We start from the raw sequence: 27,828 nt of genomic DNA, 5'->3' as shown, positions 1-27,828 counted from the left end.
CCCAGAAGAAACAGTGAAAGCATGTGGGGCAGGGATAAAGGAAGGTGATAAACAAGTTGCACTAAAACATCGCAGCAGGATTAGACTGTTGGTACATCTGAAGGACTGGCACAGTCTCGGGAGAGCTCACAGGGCATAGGCGGAGACAGCTCCACTAAAAACAATCCAGGCTGGAGCACAAGAGAATACATGTCAGGATTAATTGTGCAATCAGAAGTATCAGGTCACTGTGGGGCTGCTTGGAAGACAGGACTGAAGTGCCCTGGCAGAAGGCATATGAGGAGTTGGAGAAATACCATCCAGCTCTGCACAAGGCTCTAGCCAGCCCCACCTGCTCCCCCTCCTCTCAAATAAAGCAGTGATGGGCAGGGACACCCAACGGCACACCCATAAAGAGTAGCGCTTCTGGGTACACAAAAGCTTCAGTCCCATTTCCTGCTGGGCAAGGTGTAAACCCTGAAGGATCCTGGTCTGCCATTCATCCCTCTTATAAGGCATCACTGCTGGCTACAATTACTGCAGTGAAAGTAGTAGTTTTACCACAAAGGATATCTGTTTTCTTTACCCTGACCTGATTTTGCCTGTGTATCTCAAATGCAGAGAATCATATGGGCTCAGTGGACTGAGGCACTTATTTTGGCTGCAGTGTACAAGGTCATGCACACATCTCCCACAGCACCAAACAGCACTGACCGAAAGATAGCCAAGGTACCCACAAAGGAGACGGGCTGGCTGAAGAGCCAGGGGATGGGGTACTAGAGACAGACTCAGAGGTGCAGACAGCACAAGCTGCAAGCAGGAGAGTTGAGCAAACCTAGCCCTGCTAGGTGTGTGTGCACTCAAGAATGCAAGATGCTCGACACTGCAGTGTCATCCGAGCTGCAAAGGCATCCAAGCAATCTAGCTCTCACCTGCCACCATCCAGTCCCACATCCCATACAGTTCTACAGACATCAGTGCACCATGCAGGTATAGTCCCTCTTCTGCAGCTATCTACCAGTTCTTCTCACCCCTGCTGAACACCACTTGGTACCTTAGATCAGCACTTCCCTTGGTCAAAAAGGATCCAAATGACACCCTACAGGACAGCTATGTGTAACTGTATGAGCTCATAGCAGGGGATGTAGACTTTCACTCCAAGGAAGCTTTGAACCTATAGGCCCCAAAAATGGAAAAGCCGATGTATTATTAGCCCGTCAGCACCTAACCTAAATCACAACTACAGTCTATACTCCAGACTAGCAACTTTTGCTATACAGCTGATCAAGCCACAGGAAACCTCCAGAAATAATCTTATGGATGTAGATGTTCAAAGAGAATCACCACATTTAGATATATGTGGAAAGATGAAGGAACTGCACCAGAAAAGGGCAACTTACACGAATTTTAATAACTCTAGTCTTCGCTCCACAATTCTTCTTGAGCAGCATCTTCTGAAAGAGAAGTAGAATCCAGGGATTAGTAGCAGTAGCATGAGGGAACAGAGAGAGGGAGGTTGTAGGGAGTCTCTTTTCATCAACATTTAATTAGCAAACAAGATGGATAGATGGTTAAGTGAGATATGAAAGACGAAGAATTACCAGAGGTGGTCATCTAGTCATCAACCTGATCTGAGACTGTCTCACCCAACCTGCACAAAGTCCTTTGGCAGTGGCTGATAACCTGGGTTTTGAAAGAAAGCACAAGAAATTCCACAGAGAAAGAGATGGAACAACTACCTAAAAGGAAGTTTCTTCCTAATTTCTGTCAATTAGTGGTTAGACTCTGTCCTGAAGCAGGTGAATTTATCTTCCTTTTATGAAGAAAAAAAATAGCCTATTTAATGTAACTGTGGATGTTCCCATTATTTATTTTCATTATGTTTATTTATTTAGAATTAAAAAACAAGGTAAAAAGTACCTGCCAACAGTCCTAAATCCCTTTGCCATATACTGTAAGAGCCATTAAAGTTGTCATAACACATGAACCGCACAACTTAGCAAACAGGATATACTTAAAACAGCACAGTTACTCTGTGTAACTACAGAAATAAACAGGTGAGTTGCAGCGCTATCCCAGTTCTGAGGCAGCACTTTGAAAACTGGCAAGTGAACAAAATCATTCTTTCCCCTCAAAAAAACATCCAAAAAATCACTCAAAGTGGAAAAACAAGGCTTCAAGAGAGAACAGTTTTTCCATAAAAAAAATACTTCAACTGCGTTTTTCATAGTGAAAAACTTAGTGGTGGAGGCATGTCAGGAAGAAACTTGTCCATCAGCTTTTGAAAGAAATAATAGATTTTCCTAGCTCCTGACTGTTTTCTACCCTTTTCCAGTTGGAAAGCTGTGTGAAGTGTGGGGAAACACTTCCCCCCCCGCCCCGCGCGCTTTAACAAAGCAACTGACATGTTTTTCAGATTAAGTTCTTAATGCAGAAGACCTGTGGAAAGCCATCCCACCATCTTACCAATATGGATGGTAAATAGTGAGACCTTTCTACTTCCTCTGTCCTTTCATTTGTAGTCTTCCTGCTTCTTCCAATAGAAGACAAGAAAAAAGAAACACAACAAAGGGAGCCTTGGAAATTCAGAAAGTTAAAAAAAAAAAAAAAAACAAAAAAAAAACAAACCCAAAAAACACAAAAACAAAATTCACAAACAACCCCGAAAAACCGCAGAAGAAAAGAAACCACCAAAACTGAAGACAGTGCTCAGATGAAAGTATATTATTTTTCCAGTAGAAAATACTGCTGGAGGGGTGAGAGGAGAAGTCCCACTCCTCCACCACCTTCTGTCATTCATGAGCAAGTCTTTGCAGTGCCAATCCACACAGCTGCCCAAAACTTGGAGAGGGGGTTGGAGACCTACCCACCGTTTCTACACACACCAGCCTCTTGGATCTAAAATCCAGCCCTCAGCACCCTCACAGCCTACTTACATGCCTGGAAAAGAGATGGGCACTGCAGCAAGTCTTGAAACTTGTACGTGGGTAGTTCGGGCCCAGAGGAAAGTGCTTTTCAGCATCCAAGCATGCATGGGGGAGAAGGAAGGTGCTGCAAGGATTTTGAGCTTTTTCTCTTAATCGTTTTGCAGGTGAATCCTAATGCTGCCTTTGTTATTCATCAAAGGGCTCAACAGTAGAATTGCCTGATGCCTCTGCCCCCAGGTCTGACCTGTCAGCACAGCACCAAGGTTTCTAACCTGAAAGGACCCAACAGGTCTTTGCACAGACCAGGTAGAAGGAGACAAAGGGAACTGCTGAACTGAACTAACCCAAGCCTGTGCTGTCCAACTGAGCAATTAATTCTCTGGGAATTCTGATAAAACAACACGGGGCTCCGTCCCCAGCCAGGCTGCAAAGCAGTTATTGTAAGGCTGGCATTTACTGCGAGGTTACTGCCTTTCTTAAGACCCCTCTGGAACCACACAATGAAAAAGACTGCGGAGAAGGGAGACCTTGGTGGGGCTGAGAAACCCCAGGAGTGCAGGGAAGGGCAAAGTGAGGAGTTGTGAGGTCTTACAAAGTTTTGGTCTCTCTGTAAGCTTTTCTTCTAGACTGCTGTGAAATGTTGGCTGGTGGGGATGAGGAAGGATAAGCTAGACAGCTCAAGCCACAAGCCCACTGGTGGGATAAAACGTGCGAGACAAAGCAGGGTCACACAATAAAAGTGAGAATCAGGACTCTGGATTTCGAGCCCCATCCTTTAGGAGAAGAGTGCTGTTACAGCGGGACATACCCTGCCGCATCCCATTTGACTACAAGCTGTGTGACTTTGGGCGAGACTCTGAGCTTCTCTAGGCTGCTGTAAAGCTGAGCTTTACAGTCGTACTTGGCTGAACCCCCAAGGATGGAGCGAAGCTGTGACACCAAACTCTACAGTGCCTTGGTAGCACCACAGGATCCTCTGCTGAAAAGGGAGAAGTACTTTAAACACAATTCTGTCAGCCAGGGAGGAAGTACACCACCTTCCAGTACAGTCCAGCAAGGTCCAATGCCTAGCAAGGTCCCATCCACAGATCCCCTGGTGACTCCATCAAGGTGCAACAAAACACATTATTTCCCAACTACAAATTAGCAGAGGCAGCAAGACCTTAAATTTACTCATCCTGGCCTTCTATTAAAATGCATAGGAAGGAACAACAGACAGCAATTACAAGAAGATGACAAAGACTGACTGAAAAGTTTGAACTAGCCTGTGGGTGGATGGACAACCAGCCAGACTCTACCAAGAGGAATTCAAGTACTCAGCTGTATCCCAAGTCCTACGCTTCTGGCAGAACACAGAGGTGCTCTTTTAGCGATGCTGTTGTGATGAGTTTTAATCATATGAGGATCTTACCACTATTTGCACTATTGCTACGGTTCAAAGAGGTCGCATTGTGCAGCAAGAGCGGGATGCTCTACATAACAATTTTTGTTAGTTAGTAGTGACCTCTGGTGTGCCTCTTGATGGACTTAGTAGTAAAATGAAAACATGACATCCCCTCATCTGCAGGCTGTAAAACTGGACCATAAACCTCAGCAGAGGAAGTTCTCTGGAACTGCTGGGTTTTCCTACTTCCACTTAGGCTGGAAGGGGAGGAAGATCGCTTGTGCTGCACTCTTCCAGCTTCACTGCAAGGGTCCAAGAACATCGTAAGAGACAAAACAGAGGGAGGGAGAGAGAGAGCAAGCCAGCCACATGATTCTGCAGCTGAGAATGAATAGAAGGCCAGTTATCAAATGTTATCTTATTTAATCAAATTGCTTCCACCTCACTTGCAGCCACACACTCTCTGCACCCAGCACAGTAAAGCCATGCTTTACAAAAAGTCAGTCAAGCATCTTTGTATGGTTTTCCATCCCTTGGTTTTCCCTTTCCTTGCCAAACCTGAGCGCAGACTTTCAGACGGGGAAGCTAAAACGCTGTGCTGCCTAGCAACAGCCAGGGACTTTCCACGGCAGCCTCTCCTCATCCTCCCTCTGGAGACCTCCACGTCACAAGCCAGCCACGAGATGCAGCAACTCATTAACTCCTATTTACATAGATACAAGGCAGAGCTGAAATAACATTTATTTGGCTACATGATTTGCAGTAGCCTAAAGACAGGGGGAACGTCCTATAAGAAAGGTGACACGTTCAGTTTAGTAACCCCGGGATTATTCCTAACTACCAGGCCAATCTGGAAGTGCAGTTTTATTTCCTCAAGTTATTTTTTGGGAGCTACGACAAGAAGAGCAGCAGAGATTTGCCAAAGGTCATGGAGAATGTTAGCAGCAGAGCTGAGAATAAACCGTAGGGTTTGGTTTCTGAGACTTTTTCTTCCACCTGCAGAAAAGGAAATGGAAGAAAAAGAGGCAGCGTCTGTGCTCAGCCTCCCTATTTCAATTAAAAAGTCCCTCCTGTTGGTCTCCGACAGAACTGCTGGCATCAGAGCTGAAACCTACAGCTTGGGAGCACTATTACTTGCACGAAGGAAAGTTTATTTTATGATCTGCTGTGGCTTCTACTTAAAAGGAGGAAATTACATGACTAAGGAAATGTGGAAAGTCTTTTTGAGGGCACAAGACTTATGCCTCACTCTAAAAATCAGGCTGAATTGGAACATTTTAGGGTTAAACTCCCAGAAAACAGCAGAATCAGTTCAGCTTAAGAACCCTTCCACCAATCTCACCTCCTATTATACAAATACTGTGCTCATAACCCTGTGACTTTCTCTGTCCTGGACCTGGACTTAAAAGAAAGTTGCAGGGACTGGAAGTCATCACTTACAGGGTTACATATTTACTGAATGACATGCAGTAATGAACCCCTGAACTGTCATGCATGGCCTCGCTGCACATCACCGCCACGTCAAAGTATCACATTAAGAGCAGAGATGAACCACCACCCCTGCTTGTCTCAGAGCACAGCCCTCTAGTCCAGCCTTGCTTCAGGGGACATCTCCGATTAAGCAGTAGTGCTCCAGGTCCTCTAACGCAGACTTGAGCAGTTCTGAACTAACCCAGACGGTAAGTGGTGCAAGCAAGTATTTGCTTATGCACACAAGCTATTGTATCTGGAACAATTGTATACAAACTGCATCATCCAGATGATTGTGATATATATTAACAAACAAAATACAGGTATTCTTAAAGCAAGGTCATTCTAGGCATAGTGAAATCCTCAAGAAGGATGAACTTATGTCACACTACTGCAGTTCAAAGGCAGTTCAAAAATAAATATTTAAAACTCTGGCAATGAACAGTTTAAAGGCAAGCATCACAGCTTAATTTTAAAATATTTAAGAGTTTGAACAATCTCTTAAATCAGTGTACAATGCAAAATATCAGCTTGTATATTAACAAACACCTTTCATCTTACATCTGCTTTTTATATGCATGTTTCTATTTTTAGAATGGTTTCATTTTCACTACCTCCATAGGACAAAACAACAGCTCTTCTGTCTACTGGTGTTTTTTTTTAAATTATCATTTATTTAATTTTATTATCTGGTTGTAGTTTCAAACCTAAGGGCCTGTCTAGAGTTGGATGCAGTGTAACTACTACCATTTCTCTCAAACCAGTTTAGACTATTTCATGCAAGAGAGCACAGGAACTCTCAGTTCAACTTAAGGCATCATTTAATTTACAATAAATCAGCACACTTCAAATGCTACATACTGACATACAATCAGCTTGTTACGACTTAAGAATTTTGCAGTGATTTTCACTTGTTTAATGAAAAAGATATCAAAATTTTTAAAAAGCCTGTATTTAGTAACTGTGCTGCACCTTGACCCAAATACCAGACTTTTAGAAGAACACCAAGCAGGCCAGAAGTCTGCCTTTCATTAGTTTTGCTGAGGACCCTCCACAGAAGGGCTGGTGCACTTTGACTGAAGGTATGGTTGGGTCTGTCACTTGTTGACCTCTTAAAGCTCTTGACAGGATACAAAGTTTAAAGCAGTCCAAGTTTTAAGAAAAAGTCTCCTCAGCTCCCTAACTCTTGTTTTACTTCCATGCTGTTAACCCTACCAGCCAGTTTCCCAGTTGTCCAAAGTCTTCCAGGAACAAGACAGACCAAGCTTGAATGTCTAGCACAGAAAATAAATATAGAAACAGACTGATGATGCTGCTTTGTTTGTTCAGAGACAGAATCAAAAGAAGAAACATTACAATGTGAGGAGAAACTGCACTTTAAGTCATAGCAGAAGGCTGATGAGAAGGGAGAAATCATGCCCAGTGATGTGATGTCCATAAAGAGAAAAAAGACAGCAAGGCAGTGAAGCAGCTCCATGGCCCAATAAGCAGAGAACTGAAGGGGCCTCAACAAGGAGGTGAGGCAGAGGCTGGTGCAGAGGCAACGCCGATGTGTGAGCTCCAGCCCAACGCCACTCTCAGTGCACATGCCGAGCTGGCCAGGGGAGCCTGGCCCCATGGCCCTTCTCTCCTGGGAATGCATTTGAGAGCAAGAAGCCTGCTTGACCGCCTTCCCTATGAGCCCCCAGAGCCAGGTTTGGGCCAGGAGGAGTAGCCTTCCCCACCAGCCAGCTGCCGAACAAAGCCTGTCCCCTGCCCCACCACTGCTCAGGCAGGGAGAGTGTGCGGAGGGTTAAGGCGCAGGGCAGGGGCGCAGCTGCAGCGCAGTGGGCAGATGAGGTCAGGGCGCTGCACAAAGTGGCTATTGTGCAGCACGCTGCGGCTGCAGGCTTCTGCTTGACCAAGTCCCACCTACGTCCCACAGTGTGGCATGGGGCAGACAGCCCAGGAGGCCACAGGCCCACAGCTGCTAGCCACCAGAGAGCAGGGAGACACAGACACAGGAGAACCAGCAGCAGCCTCATGCTACCGATGAAGTGGGGAATTTTGGCAGGGCCCTTTTTACAGCACAGGCTGAATTAAAGGAAGGGGATCAGGTACCCCCAAAGGCAGCGCTCCCACAAGCCAGGCATGAAACCTCGCAAGGCCCCAGCCAGAGCTCAGCAGCAAGGCTGAAGCTTTTGGTGCCTCTTCAACCTGACAGCTCCAGACACCTCCAGGCTAAAATGCCGCAGCCGAGTGCCCTCTGCTTTTGCAGGCATCTCCCACCCAGGCAAGCAGCGCTCCGTGCCCATGCAGCAGGGTGCGAGGGAGCCAGGCCGTGGCTCCTGTCCTTTCGCCAAAATGGTGATGGATACTCTGCAAGGGGCAAAGCCAGGTCTGCCCTCCCAATCGGTTTAGGAGGATAACAAGCAAAAAAAACTTTTAAAGCTATTTTGTACGTTGATTTTGGACTGGGTTTTTAAATTCCTTGGCACTGAGCAGTGCTGCTAGGGTATAGGCATCATCTCTTAGTTCTGCAGTACAAAAACTGTAAGGAAAAAGAGTAGGTCACAGGCTCCTCCTTACTGCTGTAAAGCTGAAGCAACTCCAGCTGACCTTACCCCCAAGCCAGGCTGAGGCTCTCAGGCACACATGACTTTAATCATCAGAGAAGCAAGGGAGCCAGGCCTTCCCAACAACCACCCGAGGGTACTCAGCATTTGCATCACTCTGTGCAGCCCTCAGCCAGGGATGCTCCATGCCAGGCGAGCATCCGCCATCTGGGCCCAGGGGTGCGAGGCCGCTACCCAGCACATCCATGGGCCAGACATGGACGTGAGCTCCCTGCCCAGCCCCTGCAGCAGCACAGCACCAGGAGGGCTGTATCTCAGCCACAGCCTTAAATTGCAATTATGATCTGTCACAGCCTGGAGGCTGCTCCACCAGAAGTTAAACAGCCTCGCAGCACTTTACAGGCTAATTCAAGTGGTTTGGCCAACAGTGCCCTCCTACAAAAACAAACCCCAGCATCAGAAGACTATAAGCTGTGGTGATGCTGTGGAACATCCTGAAAAGCCTCTGAACTCTTTAGAAAGTTATTTCTATTTAATATTCAGTTGAATTAATCATTAATGCTTTTTTCCCCACATTTATCCTCAATCTGTCTGAAACCTCTGCAAAACATCAACATATTTGGTCTCTCAACACTGTCATAAAGGGCCCCCATCTCTATCAGGCAGGGGAGCTCCAGTTTTCCAGGCAACACCTCCGCCAGCAAATGCCATGAATCCACAGCCCCAAACACTGACCACTTAGCACCTCTGGACAGGGCAGCAGAGGAAATGCTGATCATTGAGAATAAATTCAAATTAAAAAAAGAAAAAAAAAAAACAGACTAGGCCTTACAAAAAAAGTGTACTTCAGGAACTTGCCCGGGATCACACACTCAGCAAACGGTGGACCAAGAAAACCACAACAAAATAACTTCTGCGGTCACCAAAATCCCCTCCAACATGATGTCATCAGTCACCTCATTTTGTGCAGTCCTGGGAGGGGCTCAGCTGTCACTGCTGAAGAGAAATGAGCGAGAGCCTACAGCAAATACAAAATGACCCTGAACCACAAGTGAGTCTTAACTGGCAGAACAGCAAGTCAATCCCACAAGTGACTGCTCTCTAAACACGCACAAGCCAGTCGCATCTCAGTCCGGAAGGATGGGCAGGTGATCACCGCAGAGTGGCACCAGGCTGCTGTGCCTGGTTGATGCCTGCTACAGAAGAGTATAAGCCAAAGCCTGGCCAGCAAGGTCTGCCACCTGGCAGAGCATCTGAATTCCCTCCACTGCCAAGGCCCAGACAGCAGACAAAATTATTCAAATTACAGGCTGCTTTTTGAAGTTCTCCCTTAATATCAGACTAGAGCCACAGCTAATGCAGACACAGCTACCTAGTTACGCAGTTATGGTCTAAGCAGACTCTCTGCCTGTCTGTAGGTAACTATTTTTCTACTGCTCCTCTGTCATCTTTGATGCATACGGTCTCCAGATATGCTCTGGATCTGTACAGAAGCCCCATCCCTCTAGGCACAGATAAAACAGGACAGATTTTCCCTGGCACTTTTACTGCTAGCCCTCTGATTTGAATTTGGGGATAGAGGAAGTGAACACTCTGTATGGAGCATCTCTGGCTCAGCAGCCACTTCCCCTGCTGGTCTGGCAGAGTCTGAGTCTGCTGATCTGCAGGGTACATCAGATGGCTCATCTATTCACTCCTCGCCAACCCCAAATCCCTCGCTGAGTTTTCTTTGACGCCTGGAAAAAATGCAAAGCTCCATTTGTGCAGGAAACAGACCTGACCGAAAACTGCGGCACCTGTGGAGTAACAAAAATATAAAGAAGGGGCAGGATTCATTAATTCCCTATCACTCATCTGCACATGCCAGAGTTACCAAAGTTCAAATACTGGGCTCGCCCCTCCTGCTCACTAGAGCCTGGGAAAGGAGAAGGGGTGCGAAGGGACGGGGGGTCCAGTTTCACAGCTGGCAGGCATGGTAGCAGCTCCTGAGAAAAAGCTTACAAGGCTTTTAATTCAGGGTTGCCAGCGTGACTGTTTCCTCCCTTCATTCCTGGCCTTGGCTCCAAAGCTGTCCACAGGGAATGTCCAGTCTAGTCTAACATATCATCTGATGTCTCTATAGTTTGTCTCACTTCTGCAGTCCCAGCTTGCGAATGTTAACTGAAGCCTTGGCTTGGACGTGACTCCAAAGCCCTCCCTCCCCACGGACTTTTGCCATAGGCAGAGCTAGGGCAGAAGGCATGCTGCCTCCTGCGGCTTTATCCTGTTCCCCCTCAGCTCTGCTGCTGCAGCACACGGGAGATGGCAGTGCTGGGGGCTTGAAACAAGCAGCCCCGGGCGCTTCCACCATTTGCTGTTTAAACACTGTCCCCAAGCACACCAAGAAGGGGTTAAGCCATTAGCACAAGTCAGGCGATAGAGTAAACACAGTTTCCTCTAAGCAGGGAGACACAGAGAGGCTCTGAAAGTCACACAGCTGTATACCCTGGGAAAGAAGAAAAAAAAAAATTAAAACCAGTGAAAGGTACAGACTCTTGTTAGCTGTGACATTACAGGGACAGAAAGAGGAAGAGAATCCACAGATGGCTGCTCCAAACCCAAAGGACACAGGCGCTACCAGAGCGTGTGCCAGATTACCTTTACACCATTCTCAGCTAACTGCAAAAACTACAAGACACTCTGAAAGCTCTCTGCAAGCCACAGGGCCTCGTGCGTACCAGCCAGCCAGCTAACAGCCTAGGCATCCGGGACACCAGATTTCCAGAAGAGAGTACACGCTTGCACAGATTCACCCCGGCAGAGGAAAGGATAGCTGTACACATGGAAGGCAAAAGAAAAAAAAAAAAAAGCTCAAAGTTGTTTCAAGTCTAGATTTTTAAGCCAATTTCTTCACATTTTTAGAGTTAACCTGAATGTTTTAGATGGTGATATTAAGTGCATAAGGTTAAAGGTATAAATTCTTGGCCCTGAATGCCTGTTTGTCAGCCCAAAAACATGCCCCAGAGGGTATAGTTAGCAGAAAGGACTTTTCAGGAAGCATAAAAACCACACTGTATGTATCTCTAATGCACCACAGAAGATGTCCAATGGAGATCAATGAGTTTGCCTGGGGAGAACCTGGAATATGCACCTTTTCACCAGATTCTTAGCCAGAGGGTTGGTCTTAGTAGAGCTTCTCAAAAATAGGGCAACATGGGGTATACTCATTGCACTAAATCAGGAAAGGATTTTTCAGTGGCCAGAAGGGAGGCATGGCCTGTTCTTCACAATGGAAACCTCCAAAGGTGACTCTGAATCGCCTCCCACCTTCTCTCCAGCTGAGTGCAAAGGACTTTACCCTGGGGGAACCCTTGCCTTGGGTTCAGCCGGTACTGCTGGGAGCACTCACAAAGGCAACTAAGAAGAAAAGACACAAGGTCATGTCTTCAGACAAGAGCTTGGATTTATGGACAGTGGAGAAACTTTGAAAAAGCCAAATGCAGACTTGACTGCATAAACAGCTCTGGGAAGCCAAAACAAGCCTGTCTCAAACAAACAAGCAAACAAGCAAACAACCTGAGCCACGGGGCTTACTCGGGCTCCACAGAGTCTGAACGCAGGGCACAGAGTCCCACTCCTTCTCGTCCCAAGACACACACACACACACGTGTACATGTCGTGTCTGCACAGCCCTGCAGCATATTTCAGCATCTTCTCCTCTTACATGACTATGCCCATTTGTGAGATCCCATTTGTTTGCATGAGCACATGAAGATAATTTTACATAAACAAGTACTATATTAGAAATTGCAGGCCAGAAGATGAAGATGATTAACAAACAGAGACACCATTTTTTGTCTTCAAATAGACATCGTGAAGTGGGAATAGTAGAACATTAATAACCAGAGAGAAATGATGACATAACCCAACTGTTCCTACATTCCCCACCCTACCACCTACTTGTCTCCCTGCTTCCTTGCCCCACTGAACCTCACATACACATTAGCGACAAGGGAACACGCTGAAGTGGCTGGCTAGCTAATAGGATAAAGGCCTCTTACTCCAGAGAGCTAATCCATTTATGCAGCACGTAACTAACCACTGCGCTGAACATTCTCCCATGCCCACGTGCATCAGTGCCTGCCTACACCTGCCTCACAGCGTAACGCTACACAGCGCACGGGGCCTGGGGTGGTGTTTACAGGTTGAAGCTCAGAGCTTGTGATAGGGTTTGACCTACCAACTTTGAAAGGACCGGCCTAGGCCTGTACCCATGTGAACAGCCTGCAAGGATTTCAGAGGAGCAAATATCCCACGTCCGGTGCTTTGTCCTTCCTCTTAAACAGATATATGGTTCCCTTCAGCACTGATGATCAGCACTCACGGATTCTGATACTCTGTTGCATCCCCTTTGTTCACGTCCTCATGGCTGCACATGGCTGGAGATGGCACAGAAGCTGGTCCAGGGAAGCCTCCCCGAGGCGAGAAGCAATACAACCAATTCAGCAAACAGTGCTTTTCCCTGGACACTTCAATGCACTGAGCTTCAGCATCTCCACTTGTCCACGAGTGCCAGCACAGGATACACATTACTCCTGCCAACTTTTTAAACCTCCCCTATGCAAGAGCAGTGATGTGCCAGCTCAGAGCCAGAAGCAGGCCACTACCCTTCTAGACAGGTGTTAGCAGAGCATGGCAACCCAGCTGTGCCCAAAGCTGTGCCCAAAGAACTAGCTGGAGAACTGCTGACCTCATGTATGCCACTCCATTGTCTGCATCGAGATCCACTTTCCAAATTGTTGGAAATAAACCTTCAAGTCAATGGCCTGTAAGATCCATATCAGAGCCTGTATAGCACATGCCAGTGCTCACAACACATGCATCAATTTTAACACACAAATCATTTCGGTGCTTCCTTTTTTCAGTTCAGGATTTTGGCCCATCTCATGCTTACGAAATGGTCATGTCCTAGGACCAAGAGGGCTCATTCACGCACCACACTGGAGAAGGGCAAAAGTTCAGATTATCTCATTAAAAGAAGAAAGAGCAGAGTACAAAGGCAGACCTGAATGTTTCAAGGCCAAGTTCATTAAGATCCTCTGTGCAGAAGAAGGTTGATAATAAAGCAAAAATTTATACCACATTTATATGAATAGTTTTGAGGGTGTTCAAGTGATTTGGATGGTTGCATCTGGAAAGCAAATGAACCGGTGTCTCAACTCAGTCCAGAGTTTTATACAGTGGACCAAGCAACATAGGCAAGTCTCACAGTTGCAGCAGTAGTTACTGCTGCTTTCTACTTCTAACCCTACATCATGAGATAGCAATCTGATTTTTTTCAGCTTCTTGTGGTTTATGTTTCACTCATATCTAGGGTCTTTCCATAGGCTGTTTAGCATAACTGCCCATAGTAAAAGAGTCTGCAAAATGCAGACGGGAAGAATTAATGCATTCAAAACGCCTTTCACACTTCTTGTAGCAGTCAGACTTGAAAAGACTATTAGGTGTATCATGAAAGAAAAGATACAAGAATACTAAAATACATTGTACTAGAAGTCTCTCTGCTCAAAAAAATATTTTCCAAGACCGCCATTTCCACTGCTCGTAATTACACTCATTCCTCTAACAACACTTAGTTTCTAACAGAGCTAGCCATGTTATTCAGAGGATGACAGGAAATTATATTAAGTTGAAAGCAAGCTAAGAGCTTGATTTGATAGCACATCAAATTCAGAACTACAATGAAAATACACGTATCACGAACTCACTGTGCTATTTCAATCAGAGCTCTGAACAAAGCACCACAGCTTAGGTTTCAAGACTTACATTAAGGTCTGCTCAATATACAGTCTTATCATCTAGCCAGGTACACCACGTTCTTATGTGAGGCTTGTCTGTCTTTCCTGCACATAACAAAAAACAAGAGCAGTAACAGACTTTCCTGAACAAACCCAGGGCATTCCCTGACCTATGGCAGTTTCCCCAGCTGCAAACCACATCGCCTGTGACGTAACAAGTAACGGGTTTACAGCAGTAAGAAAAACAGACATCTGACCAGCTCCATTTTAAGGATATTTCTACCTATGCTAGGAACTGCACAGATCCACTAGCTTTACAATTTGGAAAATGATTTGTTAAACTATTCCTTGTTTCTTAATCGTATGATACCCACATGCCGTCACAGCAGAGCCTATAGGTGTGTCTGATGAGCCTCTGAAGCGATATGTAAGACAGGGAGTTCCTAAAGTCTCCACAGGTAGGCAAAAGACTTATCTATGCTGTCAGAAATGAGCACAATTACAGTAAGACTGCAAAGTAACTTGCAAACTGATTCAGGGTTTCATCTTTTGTATAACTGCTCAACCCATTTTTTCCATAATCAAACGCACGAAGGTGAAATTATAGCTTGCAAGGATATGCCAGGATTTTAAAACACAAGCACATTTTTAGAATTAAAAATATAGTTTGCCCTAGTATAGACATGACCACAGACTTCTCATTTACATTAAGTGCCTAACACTCTAGAGGATCCTCAGTTTTGCAAATTCATTCCTATGGAAATTGCCTTGCATAAGCAAGTAAAGTCCAAGAGGAGATTAAAAAGATTATTTTCGATGAAGAAAACCAGCAAACTTAATAGGGTTTCTCTTAAGTATCTTAATCTGTGCTTTTTTTTAATTTACCTGTGGCCCCCAGGACACCTATGCTTTTGAAACCTTGAATTTAGAAAAAATATAATTATGTGGTTTTTGGCTTGGAGCGGGAGGGTTCATCTGACTTCTCAGTCATCATTTCCTCAAAACCAATTGCAGCTCAACAAGAAGCGCGTACTGGGAACACAGCTCTAGAGAAGGGTAGGGAGTTTTAGAAGTGAATCTGCTCTGGTTTAACTCAGTCTCCGTACACATGAGAAGTATACTCTATTGAGTGCCTCCTCCTGTGAGATGAGCTGTGGACCAATGCCCAAAACTCCCATTGACATCAACAGGCTGAAAGAAAGCGCGAGCAGAGCCCAGCAGTGCGGTTCTCATGTAAGCCAACAATGGAGAGGCTATTCAGAGCTAAGGCAGAAAATCAGAGCTAAACCCCAGCCCATGCCAAGGACAGCTGTGTTGTTGACAGCCAGACTGGCTATTCTACCACACCAAAGCTTGTCTCAAAAACAGTATTTCCTAGAGTGTTTACTCTAGTCACGGGCTTGGCCTTAAAAGCTCAGCCAGCTTCTGCCCATTGAACAGTAATGGTTGCTGCATTTTGAAGTCTCAGACATGCTCTGGGACAAGCTGCTTGCTTTCAGTCTGTGGTGGCAAAATTGGAGCACAAAAGCCCAGCATTAATAGTTAATCTGCACCATCACATGACCGCCCTGTTTCTGCTGTTTCCAAACCCACACTACCACCTTCCTTCTTCCTTCTCACAGGCACTGCCCCACGGGGAGGCTGCAGGGTGCAAAGCACACCTGTGTCACCTCTCAAACACCAGTGCCAAGCCATGCTGGACGAGGAAGGCATCCTACTTCAGAGATATGGGGCTATGCAGTGCCAGCAGAAAGTAAGGGGACAAACAAGCTCTTGCTTTCCATTCCTTGCTACTATCGCTTCTGTGTAGTGCTTTGAATACGTCTCTTACCATCTGATTTTTAAGCAGTAGCAGCTCCAGTTATCTTGTGGGTACTGATTTCTAAGAGACTGGTCACTTGTGTAAGTCCTTTATCTAGGAAGTCAATGTTTGGTGGTGGTGGTGGTAGGGTAGGAACAAAAGAAAAAGCCTAACCTATCTCTTCCACTCATTTCAGTTTCTTAATGTATATAATAAAGTCAGAATGGCAAGCAGAAAACTGCCACCACCATCACACACTCTCTGGACTACATGAGGAATAACCAGCTTGGTTTCCAATAGCCATTTACCCTTTCCAGTCTCCTCAAGCTCACCTCGCTGATCCTCCAAAGTGGTAAATTGTAAGGCTTTCTCCTTTTCAGAGGTTGCTACCATAAGCAAAAGATGTAACTTATCATGCCTGAAGAGAGATCCATTCACCCGCAGACCAAATACAACATGGGCAGTGACAGCATATGGTGAAGCCGCCTGCAAACTCCTTTTCTCCCCAGGCAACGATGAGATATTTGTATCACAATGAGCCACATGCTGAGGGAGGAGTGGGAAGGGAGAGGTATCTGGCCAACTCAACAGCCACTCTGGGACCCAACCCAGGCACCCCTTCTAGTCCAGACACACCAAGGCTGTGGGCAGTGAGGACAATCCAGCCCTATTCCAGAGGAGAGCACTGTAGAGAAGGTCCTGACCTTCACTTCCAAGCAACATCTACTAACTGGTCTTGCTGGAAAATATAAACAGGTTGCAGCAAAACTACTTAATCTGCCAGGCCCTCGAGGCTACTTGAGCTGAATTCAGAGTGGGAAGAGAACGTGCCAGCATTATCCTTCTGCACTGTACTGTGTCAAAGCAAGAAACAAAACATCCTTTGGAAAACATTCTTCAAAAAGGACCCGCAACAGCCAACACACAAGAGACAGAACGGGAATATGCCACCCTTGGGATGGCCACTTTTGGGTATCCAACCCAGCACCCACTCTTGGACTGCCATTCACCTCACTTCAAATCACATTTTAACCAGTTGTATTGTTGCTGCAGTTAGCATCTCTAGGTTTTGCTGAGGTATGGTTTTTGTGGCCTGCTGGCAGCCTACCATAAACCACTGCCAGTAGATATGGGAGACCGTGCTTTTCCTTCTAGTAGTTCAGTAGGAATTATTCTCTGCAGTGCTTTCAAAGAAAAATGCTAAAGAGGTCAAGACCCCAACCTTGTCCATTCACATGCAGAGATTCTGGCAGCCACTTCCAGGTGGGAGCACCTTTCCCCCCACCTTCAAAATTTGCTCTCTCCAGGCCTACCTACCTCTCAGTCACACCAAGAGTTCAAGCCTCACACAGTATCACCAGATTCACTCAGGACTTCTCCCTAAGTCACAGCCCAAGGACACATGCCAGTGGTGCCCATATGCCCATTTGATCTCTTCTCCCTGGTCTGCAGCCAAAGAATCAGCTTTAGTCTAATACCTTCTTACCAGGCTTTAGAGCTTAGAGAAAAAAGAAAGACAGCGGGGTTGGGAAGGTAGCCAGCAAGCCTGCCAATCTAAATGATAAGCTGTTGGCTTTAACCTCGGACTTATAATTTACTGCCACTGGTGCCAGGTGCTATTATTGTCCTTTTGGGAATCTTAATGCAACAAAATTACTCTCTCTGGCTCTGTCTCCACCCATTCTTACCTTCCTCTTCCCCTTCCTATCCCACAGTTCTCTCCTGCCTTCAACACATGCTCTCCCAAACTTCAGCCACATCTACTTTCCTTCCCTCATTTTCCTTTTCCTCAACCAAGCTCTCTGGTGCACTCCAAATCACCCTGACCAACCTAATCCCCACTCTCTTTCATGATCTAAAGCAGCACCTCAAGGAACCAGGTTTCAGATGTTTCAGCAGATGTTCTAGCTACTGGCTCGTGCTTGGAGACAGCCCAGATGGTACACAGGCTGCATGGTAGTCCAAATAGCTACATTCACCAACATGCAAGCTCCCAGGAAGAGAAGGCAAAGGTACATGGCCAGATACCCAGGGAAAAAGAGATAAATATTTCCAGACAGAAGCACTCATACAGTGGCTCACTCGCCCATCTCCCCCTTGAACTGTTGCCCCTTCGCATGCATGACAAAACCAGATCAGAAATGCCCTCAGGTAAAACAAGGAAGAGATTAAGGTGAAGAGCAGAAGTGTTTGGCCCTCGGAATGGGCAAGCCAACACACTCTGTGCCAGGGAGGACACAATGGTGTTAGAGGTCCAACGAGAGATGTGTGATCAGAATGAAAGTCTGCTAGCAGCACACCTGAAAGGCAAACATAGTATCAACAGATGTCACAGTGCAGGACAGAAGTGCCACACAGAGCTGGAGCGGACTTGCACAGAAATTAATTCTGTATTTCAACAATGTACAGTGAACATAGAACCTCATAGAGAAGCTGTTGATGTCCAGGCTAGATGAGCAGACAGTGAGATGAACGGCCAAGCTCAGAGGGTTGTGATCAATAGCACAAAGTCTAATTGGAGGCCAGTAATTAGTGATGTGCCTCAGGAGCCAACACGGGATCCAATCTTGTTCAACATCTTCATTAATGACCTGGATGATGGGGCAGAGCATACCCTCAGCAAGTTTGCTGACAACACAAATCTGGGAGGAGTAGCCGATACACCAGAGGGTTGTGCTGCCACCCAGAGAGACCTCAACAGGCTGGAGAAATGGGCTGACAGGAACCTCATGAAGTTCAACAAGGGGAAGTGCAAAGTTCTGCACCTGAGGAGGAACAACCCCAAGCACAAGTACCTGCTGGGGCCACCCAGCTGGAAAGCAGCTTTGCAGAAAAGGATCTGGGGGTCCTGGTGGGCACCAGACTGAACATAAGCCAGCAACGTGCCCTTGCTGTGAAGGTGTAAATGGTATCCTTGGCTGCATTAGGAGGAATGTTGCCAGCTGGTTGAGGGAGATGATCCTTCCCCTCTAACCTGTACTGGTGAGGCCACACCTGGAGTACTGTATCCAGTTCTGGGCTCCCCAGTACAAAAGAGACATGGAGCTACTGGAGAGTGTCTGACAGAGGGCCACAAAGATGATTAAGGGACTGGAGCATCTCTCCTATGAAGAGAGGCTGAGAGAGCTGGGACTGTTCAGTCTGGAGAAGAGAAGGCTCAGGGATCTTATCATTGTGTACAAATATCTGAAGGGAGGATGGAGCCAGGCGCTTTGCAGTGGTGCCCAGTGCCAGGACCAGAGGCAATGAGCACAAACTGAAACACAGGAGGAGGTTCCCTCTGAACATCAAGAAACACTTTTACTGTGAGGGTGACTGAGCAGTGGCATAAGTTGCTCAGGGAGGTTGTGGGGTCTCCATCCTTAGAGATGTTCAAAAGCCATCTCGACATGGTCCTAGGCAACTGGCTGTAGGCGACCCTGCTTGAGCAGGGGGGTTGGACAAGACAACCTCCAGAGGTCCCTTCCAACCTCAACCACTCTGTGAGAATGCTCTATCCTCTGTCATGCTGATTGATGCTGAAAGCTTAGAAATAGGACTAGATTATCCTACCTGCCTTGCCCTTGGCATTTACAAGATGGCACGATGGCAGCAGGAGAGCCTTACCGTCAGTGAAGTGACAACATAGTCAACTGGCCTCCTTCAGGAAAGAGGAGGAAATCATTACCCTTTCTAGGAAGCAGCTAGGCCAAGTTCTACATGGGTTACTGCTCTCTTACTCTCTGATTCATCCAGCCCTGGCAGCACACAGGCACTTCCATTACAGCATGTTTTTGCATGGATTAGATAACCATCCAGGGAACACTTACGGGCCACAGAGAAAGAGATATCTGCTGCCTGGCAGAGTCTTAATCACCTCCTCGGGGCAGGGTGGGGCTCCTCATGCCTTCCCTCACTACTGAGTCTCTCTTTCTCTACCTCCCAGACCTGGGTGTTCTCAGAAGGCACCCTTCCTTCCCACCCTCCCTCCCTCTGCCCCATCAGACTACAAATGCCTTTATCAGCAAGCCAGACATCAGCTGGGTGGCACTGAGCCAGAATCTTTACAACAGACATCAAACCAGAAGAGAACATCTCCTCAGCTCCTCCAAAGACACAAAGAATGAGAGACCTCTACCACGCCCCATCGCCCATTCATGTGGTACATGTCTAGAGAGTCCCAGAGCCTTCTGCCACAGTACTACATCCTTGCAGGCAAGCAGACCAGACAATCTAATCAATCTTTTTCAGCCCCAAACTTTCTCATAGGATTGCCTTGCAGCAGCCAGGCATAGCATTTGTTTTGCTGGCTACTTCAGTGCCAAATGCTGGCAGGGGTGAGATAGACAGGGGCTTCTGTGCTGGAGGAACAGCTGTTGTAGAATATTTCTGGGGGTGAAAAATAAAAGCAAAATTGCAGGAGGTTACCAGAAGCAGGATTTCTCATTCTGTAATGGCGCAATCAGTTTCTGCAACAGTTTCCTTATTATATTGCTTCAACAAGCACTCTACTGCACCCAGGGACAAAGAACTGCTATGGTCCAACTTTTCACACCTGGGAGAGACAAGTTCTGGCACTGGGCCCCTTAGGAAATGGTGTAAGCTGTTACACTCAGCAGAGGCCCCTGAACTCCACTCAGTCACTCTGGAGAACGAAGCCCAGGGCAGAGACAGTGATGAAACTACCACCAGCACCAGCAGTGGGTTTTCCAGCACCCCCTCAGCACAGAGGCAAGCTCAGACAGGCAAACAGATGATAACAATTTCCAGGAACTGACAGGGCCTGGATTCAAATGGGAGGCAGAGAGGTGAAAAGGACTCTCGAGCTCACACATTCTCTATCTGGGAACTATTTGTCAAGTCCTGGAGAGACAGGCAAGGGCAAAGCCCAGCTGTGCTAAGGATATGGAAGTCTCACCCTGGAGCCATTAGCAGCCCAGACCCCAGCGCACCAGGGGTCACACACTGGTCCTGGTGACACAGGGGTCACATGTGACGAGTGCCATCCTGCAGCCTCTGTGCAACCAGTGTTGGCCCAAAGAAAGCTTTCAGTGCCAGTCACCCTACCAGGCCCAGTCCAACCAAAATGCCAGTATTCAAATATTCAGCAGAAGGACTAGCATCCAAATGCTCATACATGATGTGTTTTCTCTTCTGTGCTGGCCTTTTTCATCCTAGGATCTCAAAGCATTTTAAATAATGCAATAAGCCTCCATAAGTCAATGGAAGCTTGGTATTATCTACTCATACATGCAGGAAAACCATGGCAGAAGGAGTTTCACAATTTGCTCAGAACTACCTAGTGACTTTGTAGCATAACAGGAAATATAGCCATGTACCCAAACTCTCTGCCTTGTACTTTAAAGCAATGCTTTCCTTACCAGCCACCTACCCAACACATAGATGAGGGCGATTTGGATTTCTCATCCTGCCAACCCAAAGCTGCTCTCCTCCAAGAGATCCCTCTTATGATCTCTCTCCCTGCAAATGCTGCACTCTGACTTGTCAAGCTGCTCAAAGTAGATTTCAAAGGAGCTCCAAACAGTCCCACTAAACAGTACAGGAGGACAGACCTTTTACTTCCTCTCTATTTGTTTACACAACGTGCCAAGACCAATTACTCTCATCGCCTGGGAATGAACTCAGCAGCTCCAAGGAGTCTGTTACACCCTGGACTTCCTTACACCTCAGCCGACCGTTGCGTCCCCTGGTGCCTTTACCTCAAGCCATCAAAGGATGTCCCCACTCTCCTTGACCTCATGCTCTCACAGCATTTCCAAAAAAGTCAGATCTGCTGAGGTTAGCAGGGTGGCAGGAGCCCCAATCTTTCTAGGACATGCACGGCCTTCATTAAATAGCAAGTGGCTGGCAGCAGGGGCTGTGCGTAATGAGGTTGCTGTCCAAGGACCACGATCAAGGGGCGGCTGGGAGAGGGCATTCACTGCAGCATCGCGGGTGTCTGCACGAGCCAGGGTATTTCTGCCCAATTAGGGGAAAGAAAGGAAGAAGTCTTCTGAGCTAATTTTCTAGCCCTTTGGAGGAGTGAAAAAAAGCACGTATTGAATTCCCCTTGCTCAGTGTCAATAAGGAAAAGGTTGGGTGGCCAGCTGACCAGCCAGCCAGGGTGGGAAATGCACCCACCAACTGTGCAAACTCATGGCTGGGGCACAAAAGAGTAGAATCTCACAGCCCTGTGAAGCTGGAAAGGCATGGCCTGGCACCTAACCAGAACAGGACTTTTTAAACCTGCTCCTGTGCAGCCTTTCCTGCTGAGGGAGGCTGAACAGAAAGGCCCAGATGATGGAGATTTCCGTTTATCCACAGGCCGTGGAGGTAGAAGCACAGCAGTTCCCTAAGCCCTCAAAAGCACTCAGATTGCTCCCAACCCACTTGTCTCTCCCAAATTTGCTCCCCTTCCTTACCAAAAGGCACCAAATCACTGGAACACAGGAAGACATTTGGACACCACATGCCACCAATCCATGGCCTTCCTGCAAAAGCTACCTTGTCTGTTCAACCCTAAGAATAGCTTAAGCATCCCCACACAGAGCCACTCCACACAATTCTCGGGACCAATCTTCTATCACCATCCAACATAAACTGGATTTGATGCAAAGACAAAGCACTTGGCATCTCTTCACCCACCCTTGACTAACCCATACCACATCATGAACCCAAAAGTATCCTCTCGTCTCAGAATGCATTTGCTTCTGGCACAAATTAATCTTGCCCGATACTCTTTGTCATCTGTCAGCTTCATAGAGACGCAGAAATGGGAAGTAAGGCTCAGGGACAAGAGTGAAAACCACACCTGCTGCTCAAAAAAGTTTCCATCTGATCAAGCTTTTCAGCTGTATTCTCATGGGCAAGAACATGATAGTAAGGATAAGAATTGCAAAGCAAGAACAGCATGATGTTCAGAGCCCAGATAAAGCCTTAGAGCAGCCAGTTTAATATTATGATTCCTCATTTGCTTTGTTTACCTGACTAAAAAACACACAATGCCGAGTGCTGTCCAGACAGTTAATAAGAGGCATTTTTGTTGGAGAATGAAAACAGACCAAGAAACACACGCCCTGGTCCCATTTTACAGGTGGGGAATAGAGGTACTGAACAAGACTTGCCCAGCTTCATATCAGGATTTTGTGGAAGAACTCAAAATGAAACCCACATTTCAGATCACTGTCATAAGAAATGAGATCGCTGATTTTATCTAAGCTGATGGGAATCCAAATGTCTGTCAGTAGAAGACTGAATCTACAACACTATCATTTCTGTCATGATTTTTGTAGCAGAAACAAGTACAGGTAGGAAGCAAAGCCATGCAGTGAGCAAGACTTCCAAGATCAAGCAAGAAGTCATCATAAAGCTTCAAGATGTTACTGGTTGAAAATTAACCAATTAAAACTATAAAAATAATACAACTGACCAAACACTGTTACAATATTCAGGCTCCATCTCACCCTGCATGTTTCCCCCTCCCTGCCTCCCGGCTCCCCCCAGAAAGTACACTTTTAAATTAAAACCACTAGCTGAATATCCTTTCTTTTTAACAGGGATTCCAGAATCTAGAAGTGTTAATGACATCTAAAGTAAAAATGCTATTTAAAAAACACACTCCCACCTCCACTCCAGATTTCAACTTTTTTGCAAAAATCTTTGCCACAATTAATCCAGAAGTGTAGAGAGCAGACAGGCCAGGAAGCAAATCATTCTCACAAGGTTTCCCAGAAAAACCACAAGAGTTTGGAAAGCTTATTTAAATTAGCCTCTAACCTTCATCAACACACTCCCAAACACACTGCTGAAGGGAACTTAAGGCAGAGCAGGTAGATGCTATGCCTAGGATCCAAATCAGAGAAAGCACCTGGGCTGAAAGGAAAATTTGTCCATTTACTCACGTGCACTCTGAAAAAAAGAAGGCTGGGCACAGGCTTACCAGCTTTTTTCTCCTCTCATTAGGATGTGAGACTAATTAAAGTCTGTCAGTATCAGTAGAAGATTTGGGTGACGTGAAATGCAAGACTGGGCCTTTTGAATGTTCTGTGAGCAGAAACTTGGCGAGAAGGGCGAAGAGGGGGTGAGGAAAACTGTACTGAAACCACAAGTCGCTGCATTATGTATTCAGGGGATGTATGCTGCCAGCAGGACTGAGAACAAGCACCGATGTAATGGGGAAATGGAGGGGTCTCGCTGTTATAGATCTTGGAAAATAAATGCATACTCCTTTCTTTTAGTGGGTCCATCTTGTAGGCTTAAAAGGGGCGTTGTTAGTGAGGTGAAAACTAGCACATCCAACCAACCAGAGGCACCGAAATTCTTCCTTAATGAGAGGAAATTCAGAACTGAAAATAACTCTTTAACTTACTGCAATTTACCAGGATCAGCAGATGTCTGCAGATAGTCTTTCAAACTGACACTACACCAGTGCAAGAAGAAAAACAAATAATGAAGAGCAAGCTGAAATACTAACTCTAAAGCAATGCCTTCTGAAAGAGAGGCACCAGATGGGCACTGCGCAGGGCAGCCCAGCCCACCAGTACCAGGCATACCCCATTTCCCAGCCTCTGCAGAGATGAGGCAAACTGTTAGCATTTACACACCTCAATCCCAGGCCCCTACAAAAGTCCTGCAAAATCAAGAGTAACTGCATCTAGAGCAAACTGTAAACAGTTTGTATTTGTACAGTGTCAAGAAGGTGAAAAGCACTGGTTTACATTGCTGTAAAAATCTCCTAGGAGGCATAAAGAGACCTGGGCCTATGGAGGTCAACAAGTGTGGAAACACCTATTAGCATCAAGTCTACAACCACTTTCATCACAAAGATATTTCTTTATACGCCCCCATGCAATTGATTTATTTTTGAATAAATGGTACGGGTCAGCTCATGGCAGCAGGGGTAACTTGACAAAAATGAACTCCAGTGATTTTGTTCCTGTGTCATGCAATGAACCGGTCAGTATGCGTGCTGCCTTCCCAATGGGGGTAGCAAGAGAACAGCCCAACTGTAGCAAAAGCCAGTCAAGTAGCAGCAGGTTTACCTCTCAAGAGAGGTATCTACACTTAGGCCTAGTTTATCCTAGACAGACAGAAGTATCAATCATGCCTCTGAAGACGTGATCACAAGAAACAACGCTATGACTTTACTGAACCCTGCCTCAATAACCCTTTTCCATCTTTGCTTACACCACCTTCTCTCAAGTGATGCTGCTTTCCTCATACGAAGTTCTGCCTTACCTGCTGCATTTTTTCCAGGTCAAGGCTGGGCCTGCTGACCTTATCCCCATATCCTTGTCGATGTCTCTTACAAGGCATGACTTGCTCAAGGCCCGCCCCGACGCTTGTGAAGATTAAAGGTCTGGAGGCTGGGCTCCGCACCAGAGGCTGGAGTCTCTTGGGAGGGGAGGCACTGAACAGCACGGGGCTTGGGCTGGCGTGCAGGCCATCGGCCTGCTCTGCCACAGGCCGGAAGGACATAGCGCACAAGTTCTTCACTTCTTCGTCACTGGAGGAGGTGTTGTTGCTGTCGCTGCAGCAGGCAAGCCTGCTGACCTGGGACCACTTCCGTTTCTCAGCAGCAAACTCTCGGTTGATGCGCTCCAGCTCCTCTTCCGAGCTGTGGCGGTCAAGGCTGGCATGGAAGAGGGCCCGAACCTTGCAGCATTGGTTCTCCTGGTTCTGGAGCTGGTTGGTAGCCAGAGGGGTCAAGGTACAATTCCGTCTTCTCTCTGGTGGGAGGAGGAGATAGAGGAGTTGCAGAGCAGATCTGCATCCCATGCCCCGATAAACTGGGCCTGCTTTCTCCTGAGCTGTTGGGTTTTTGGGGGTTTTTTGTGGGTTTTTTTGGTTTTGTTTTGTTTTGTTTTTTACCTCCTCCCAAGCAAACTTCTGAGCTGTTTTCTGCCTTTTTTTTTCCCAGAAGAAACACCCCCCTGGTTGAATGCTTCCCTTTAGAAGTTTCCAGAACTTTGTTTAGACCAGACTGCTAGACAACCCCTTGCAAACTGTCACCTAGAAGTCTAGTTGCAGAGCAAGAACACAGACCTGCCGCCCACCTCATCCCCTGAAGGTGGAGAAGGCGTGATCTTGCAAATGTGTTGTTAGGCAGTTACTTCTAGCTAGAAACATTAAATTCTAGCAACCAGTTCTCAGGGCAGAGGAGGTAAGTTAGTTACATTCTTCTAAGCAGCACGTCTGTGGCTCAAATAATAGAAATCTGGTTTCTGGACGTAAGGGTCCTCTTTCTATTACAAGGCTTACCATACAAGAGAGCCTGCCTTCAGCCATAAGTTGGGAATGCTTTACTTGTTCTGCTGCGCTCTTTCCACATTCATCATGTGGAGCAGGGATTTGAATTTCAACAGGACATGTCCTGTGGGTCAGGAATTAAGTTCTTCTGCCTTTGCATAAGAACCCACTTGAATTTGACTAAATTACAATAAAACACACTGCATGCACAAATAGCAGAGACTTAGCATAGCTGAAGAGATACATTTACTACTGATTTCACCTACAGCTCTAAGCCGCTTCATACCAGGTCCAAAAACAATAGCAGAGCACCTGTCTCTCCTCTATGAAAGACCCTCTGCCAGATTCAAGAATAGGGCTGCCCAATACCAACAGTACTGGAGGAGGGGAGTGAGCTAATCAGGCAAGTGAGTCCAGGGCAATGAGGAAAGGGAAGGTCAAAACTGGAAATGACAAGGACAAGGAAACCTAGAACAACAATGACACAGGTGCATAAGCGTGGAATAGAAGATAAATTTTTAGTCCCAGCTCTGCTGCTGGCCCAATTGTAGACCTTCTCTGCCCCATGTTTGCAGTACTGGGGTCTTAACATGTGGTTAGCAATGTCTGTCTCTGGTAAGAAAACTGCGACTGCAGCATCTGATAACACCAGCTTCTCCCCATGGGGTCCCAAAGACTTCAAGGTGACTGACCTAATGCATCTGGTTGTAGTACACTAGGGACAGAGAAGGAAGCACTTCCAAAAGCACAAGTGAAAAGCAAAATGGACTTCAGCAGTAACATCCCAGGACCCTCCTATCTCATCCCTTTACCTCTGTCGATCTGAGCAAGTTCCTGGTTCTCTCCCTCAGAGTCGTCGCTGTCCTCATCACTTGGGGGGTAGGAGATCTAGGAGGAAAGGAGAAAGAAAAGGCTTCATCATGAACACTGAACATTGCCCTGCTGCTGCCCAAGCCACTTCCCCCACCCTCCCCCTCTCATATCCTGCAGGCATTCACCCCAACTAACCACACACACCCGGCCATAGCACCTCCCTGTATACACATTCTCATCTCCCAACCTCAAACTCCCATCGTATCCTCTTACTTGCAGCAACACAAAACACACAGCCTACCGCTACTTCCACCTTACTGCACCGCCAGCTCTTTCCCAAGCACAACGAACATACCCTGCCCTTAGCTCCCCAGACACACAGCTTATAACCACCATGGCCTACCACATCCACATCACGTGGACAACTGAATCTCCAAAACCCACCGCTGAAATAAACACACTTCCTGTCAACAGCACTATCATCTTGCACGGCATCCACAAATGGAAGTGGCATGTTAACATCAGCGGTCCTATGCGTATACCCACACTTCCCCCTTGAAAGCACACACACACAAGCCAAAGAACAGACTCATCTTGCTTTCCTACAGGACAATTCTGCAGAAGGTAATAGAAATCAAAGAAACAGGGTTTCACAGAAATGCAAACAATAACATTATGCTGTCCCCACCAGCACGGAGTCTTACAGTACCACTGAACACCCTTATACGCTCCAAGAGTAATGGCAATTCACATATTTCATCTATTGGGAATTTTCAGGAACATTCGCTCTGGGTCAGCCAATGGACTTGACCAAACCACCTGCTGTATACCCAAATACCCACTTACTCAAAGCATGTTCTAACACTGAACAAACTTGGTAGTTGCCTCTTGAGAA

At 46.5% G+C, this 27,828-nt stretch overlaps 1 protein-coding gene across 3 annotated transcripts in view; it reads right to left on the bottom strand.

Moving 5' to 3' along the window:
- LOC309588550 (uncharacterized protein) overlaps positions 1 to 27,828 on the bottom strand; it is a 60,084-nt gene that overhangs the window by 14,035 nt on the left and 18,221 nt on the right. Inside the window, exons 2-4 of one of the 3 annotated variants that reach the window (XM_082308012.1) lie at positions 26,933 to 27,008; positions 25,110 to 25,600; positions 10,092 to 10,111 (exon numbers count right to left, since the gene is read on the bottom strand). In XM_082308012.1, the coding sequence (XP_082164138.1) occupies positions 10,092 to 10,111; positions 25,110 to 25,600; positions 26,933 to 27,008 (587 nt within the window). Of the gene's footprint in view, positions 1 to 1,379; positions 1,434 to 10,091; positions 10,112 to 25,109; positions 25,601 to 26,932; positions 27,009 to 27,828 lie in introns of all 3 variants that reach the window. The other 2 variants (XM_082308010.1, XM_082308011.1) reach the window with 2 other exon arrangements.

This window comes from Platalea leucorodia (genome assembly GCF_965183815.1).
Source record: "Platalea leucorodia genome assembly, chromosome: 3".
Lineage (NCBI taxonomy): Eukaryota > Metazoa > Chordata > Aves > Pelecaniformes > Threskiornithidae > Platalea > Platalea leucorodia.
Note: the sequence above shows the minus strand (reverse complement) of the source record. Positions and strands in the feature narration are given on the sequence as shown.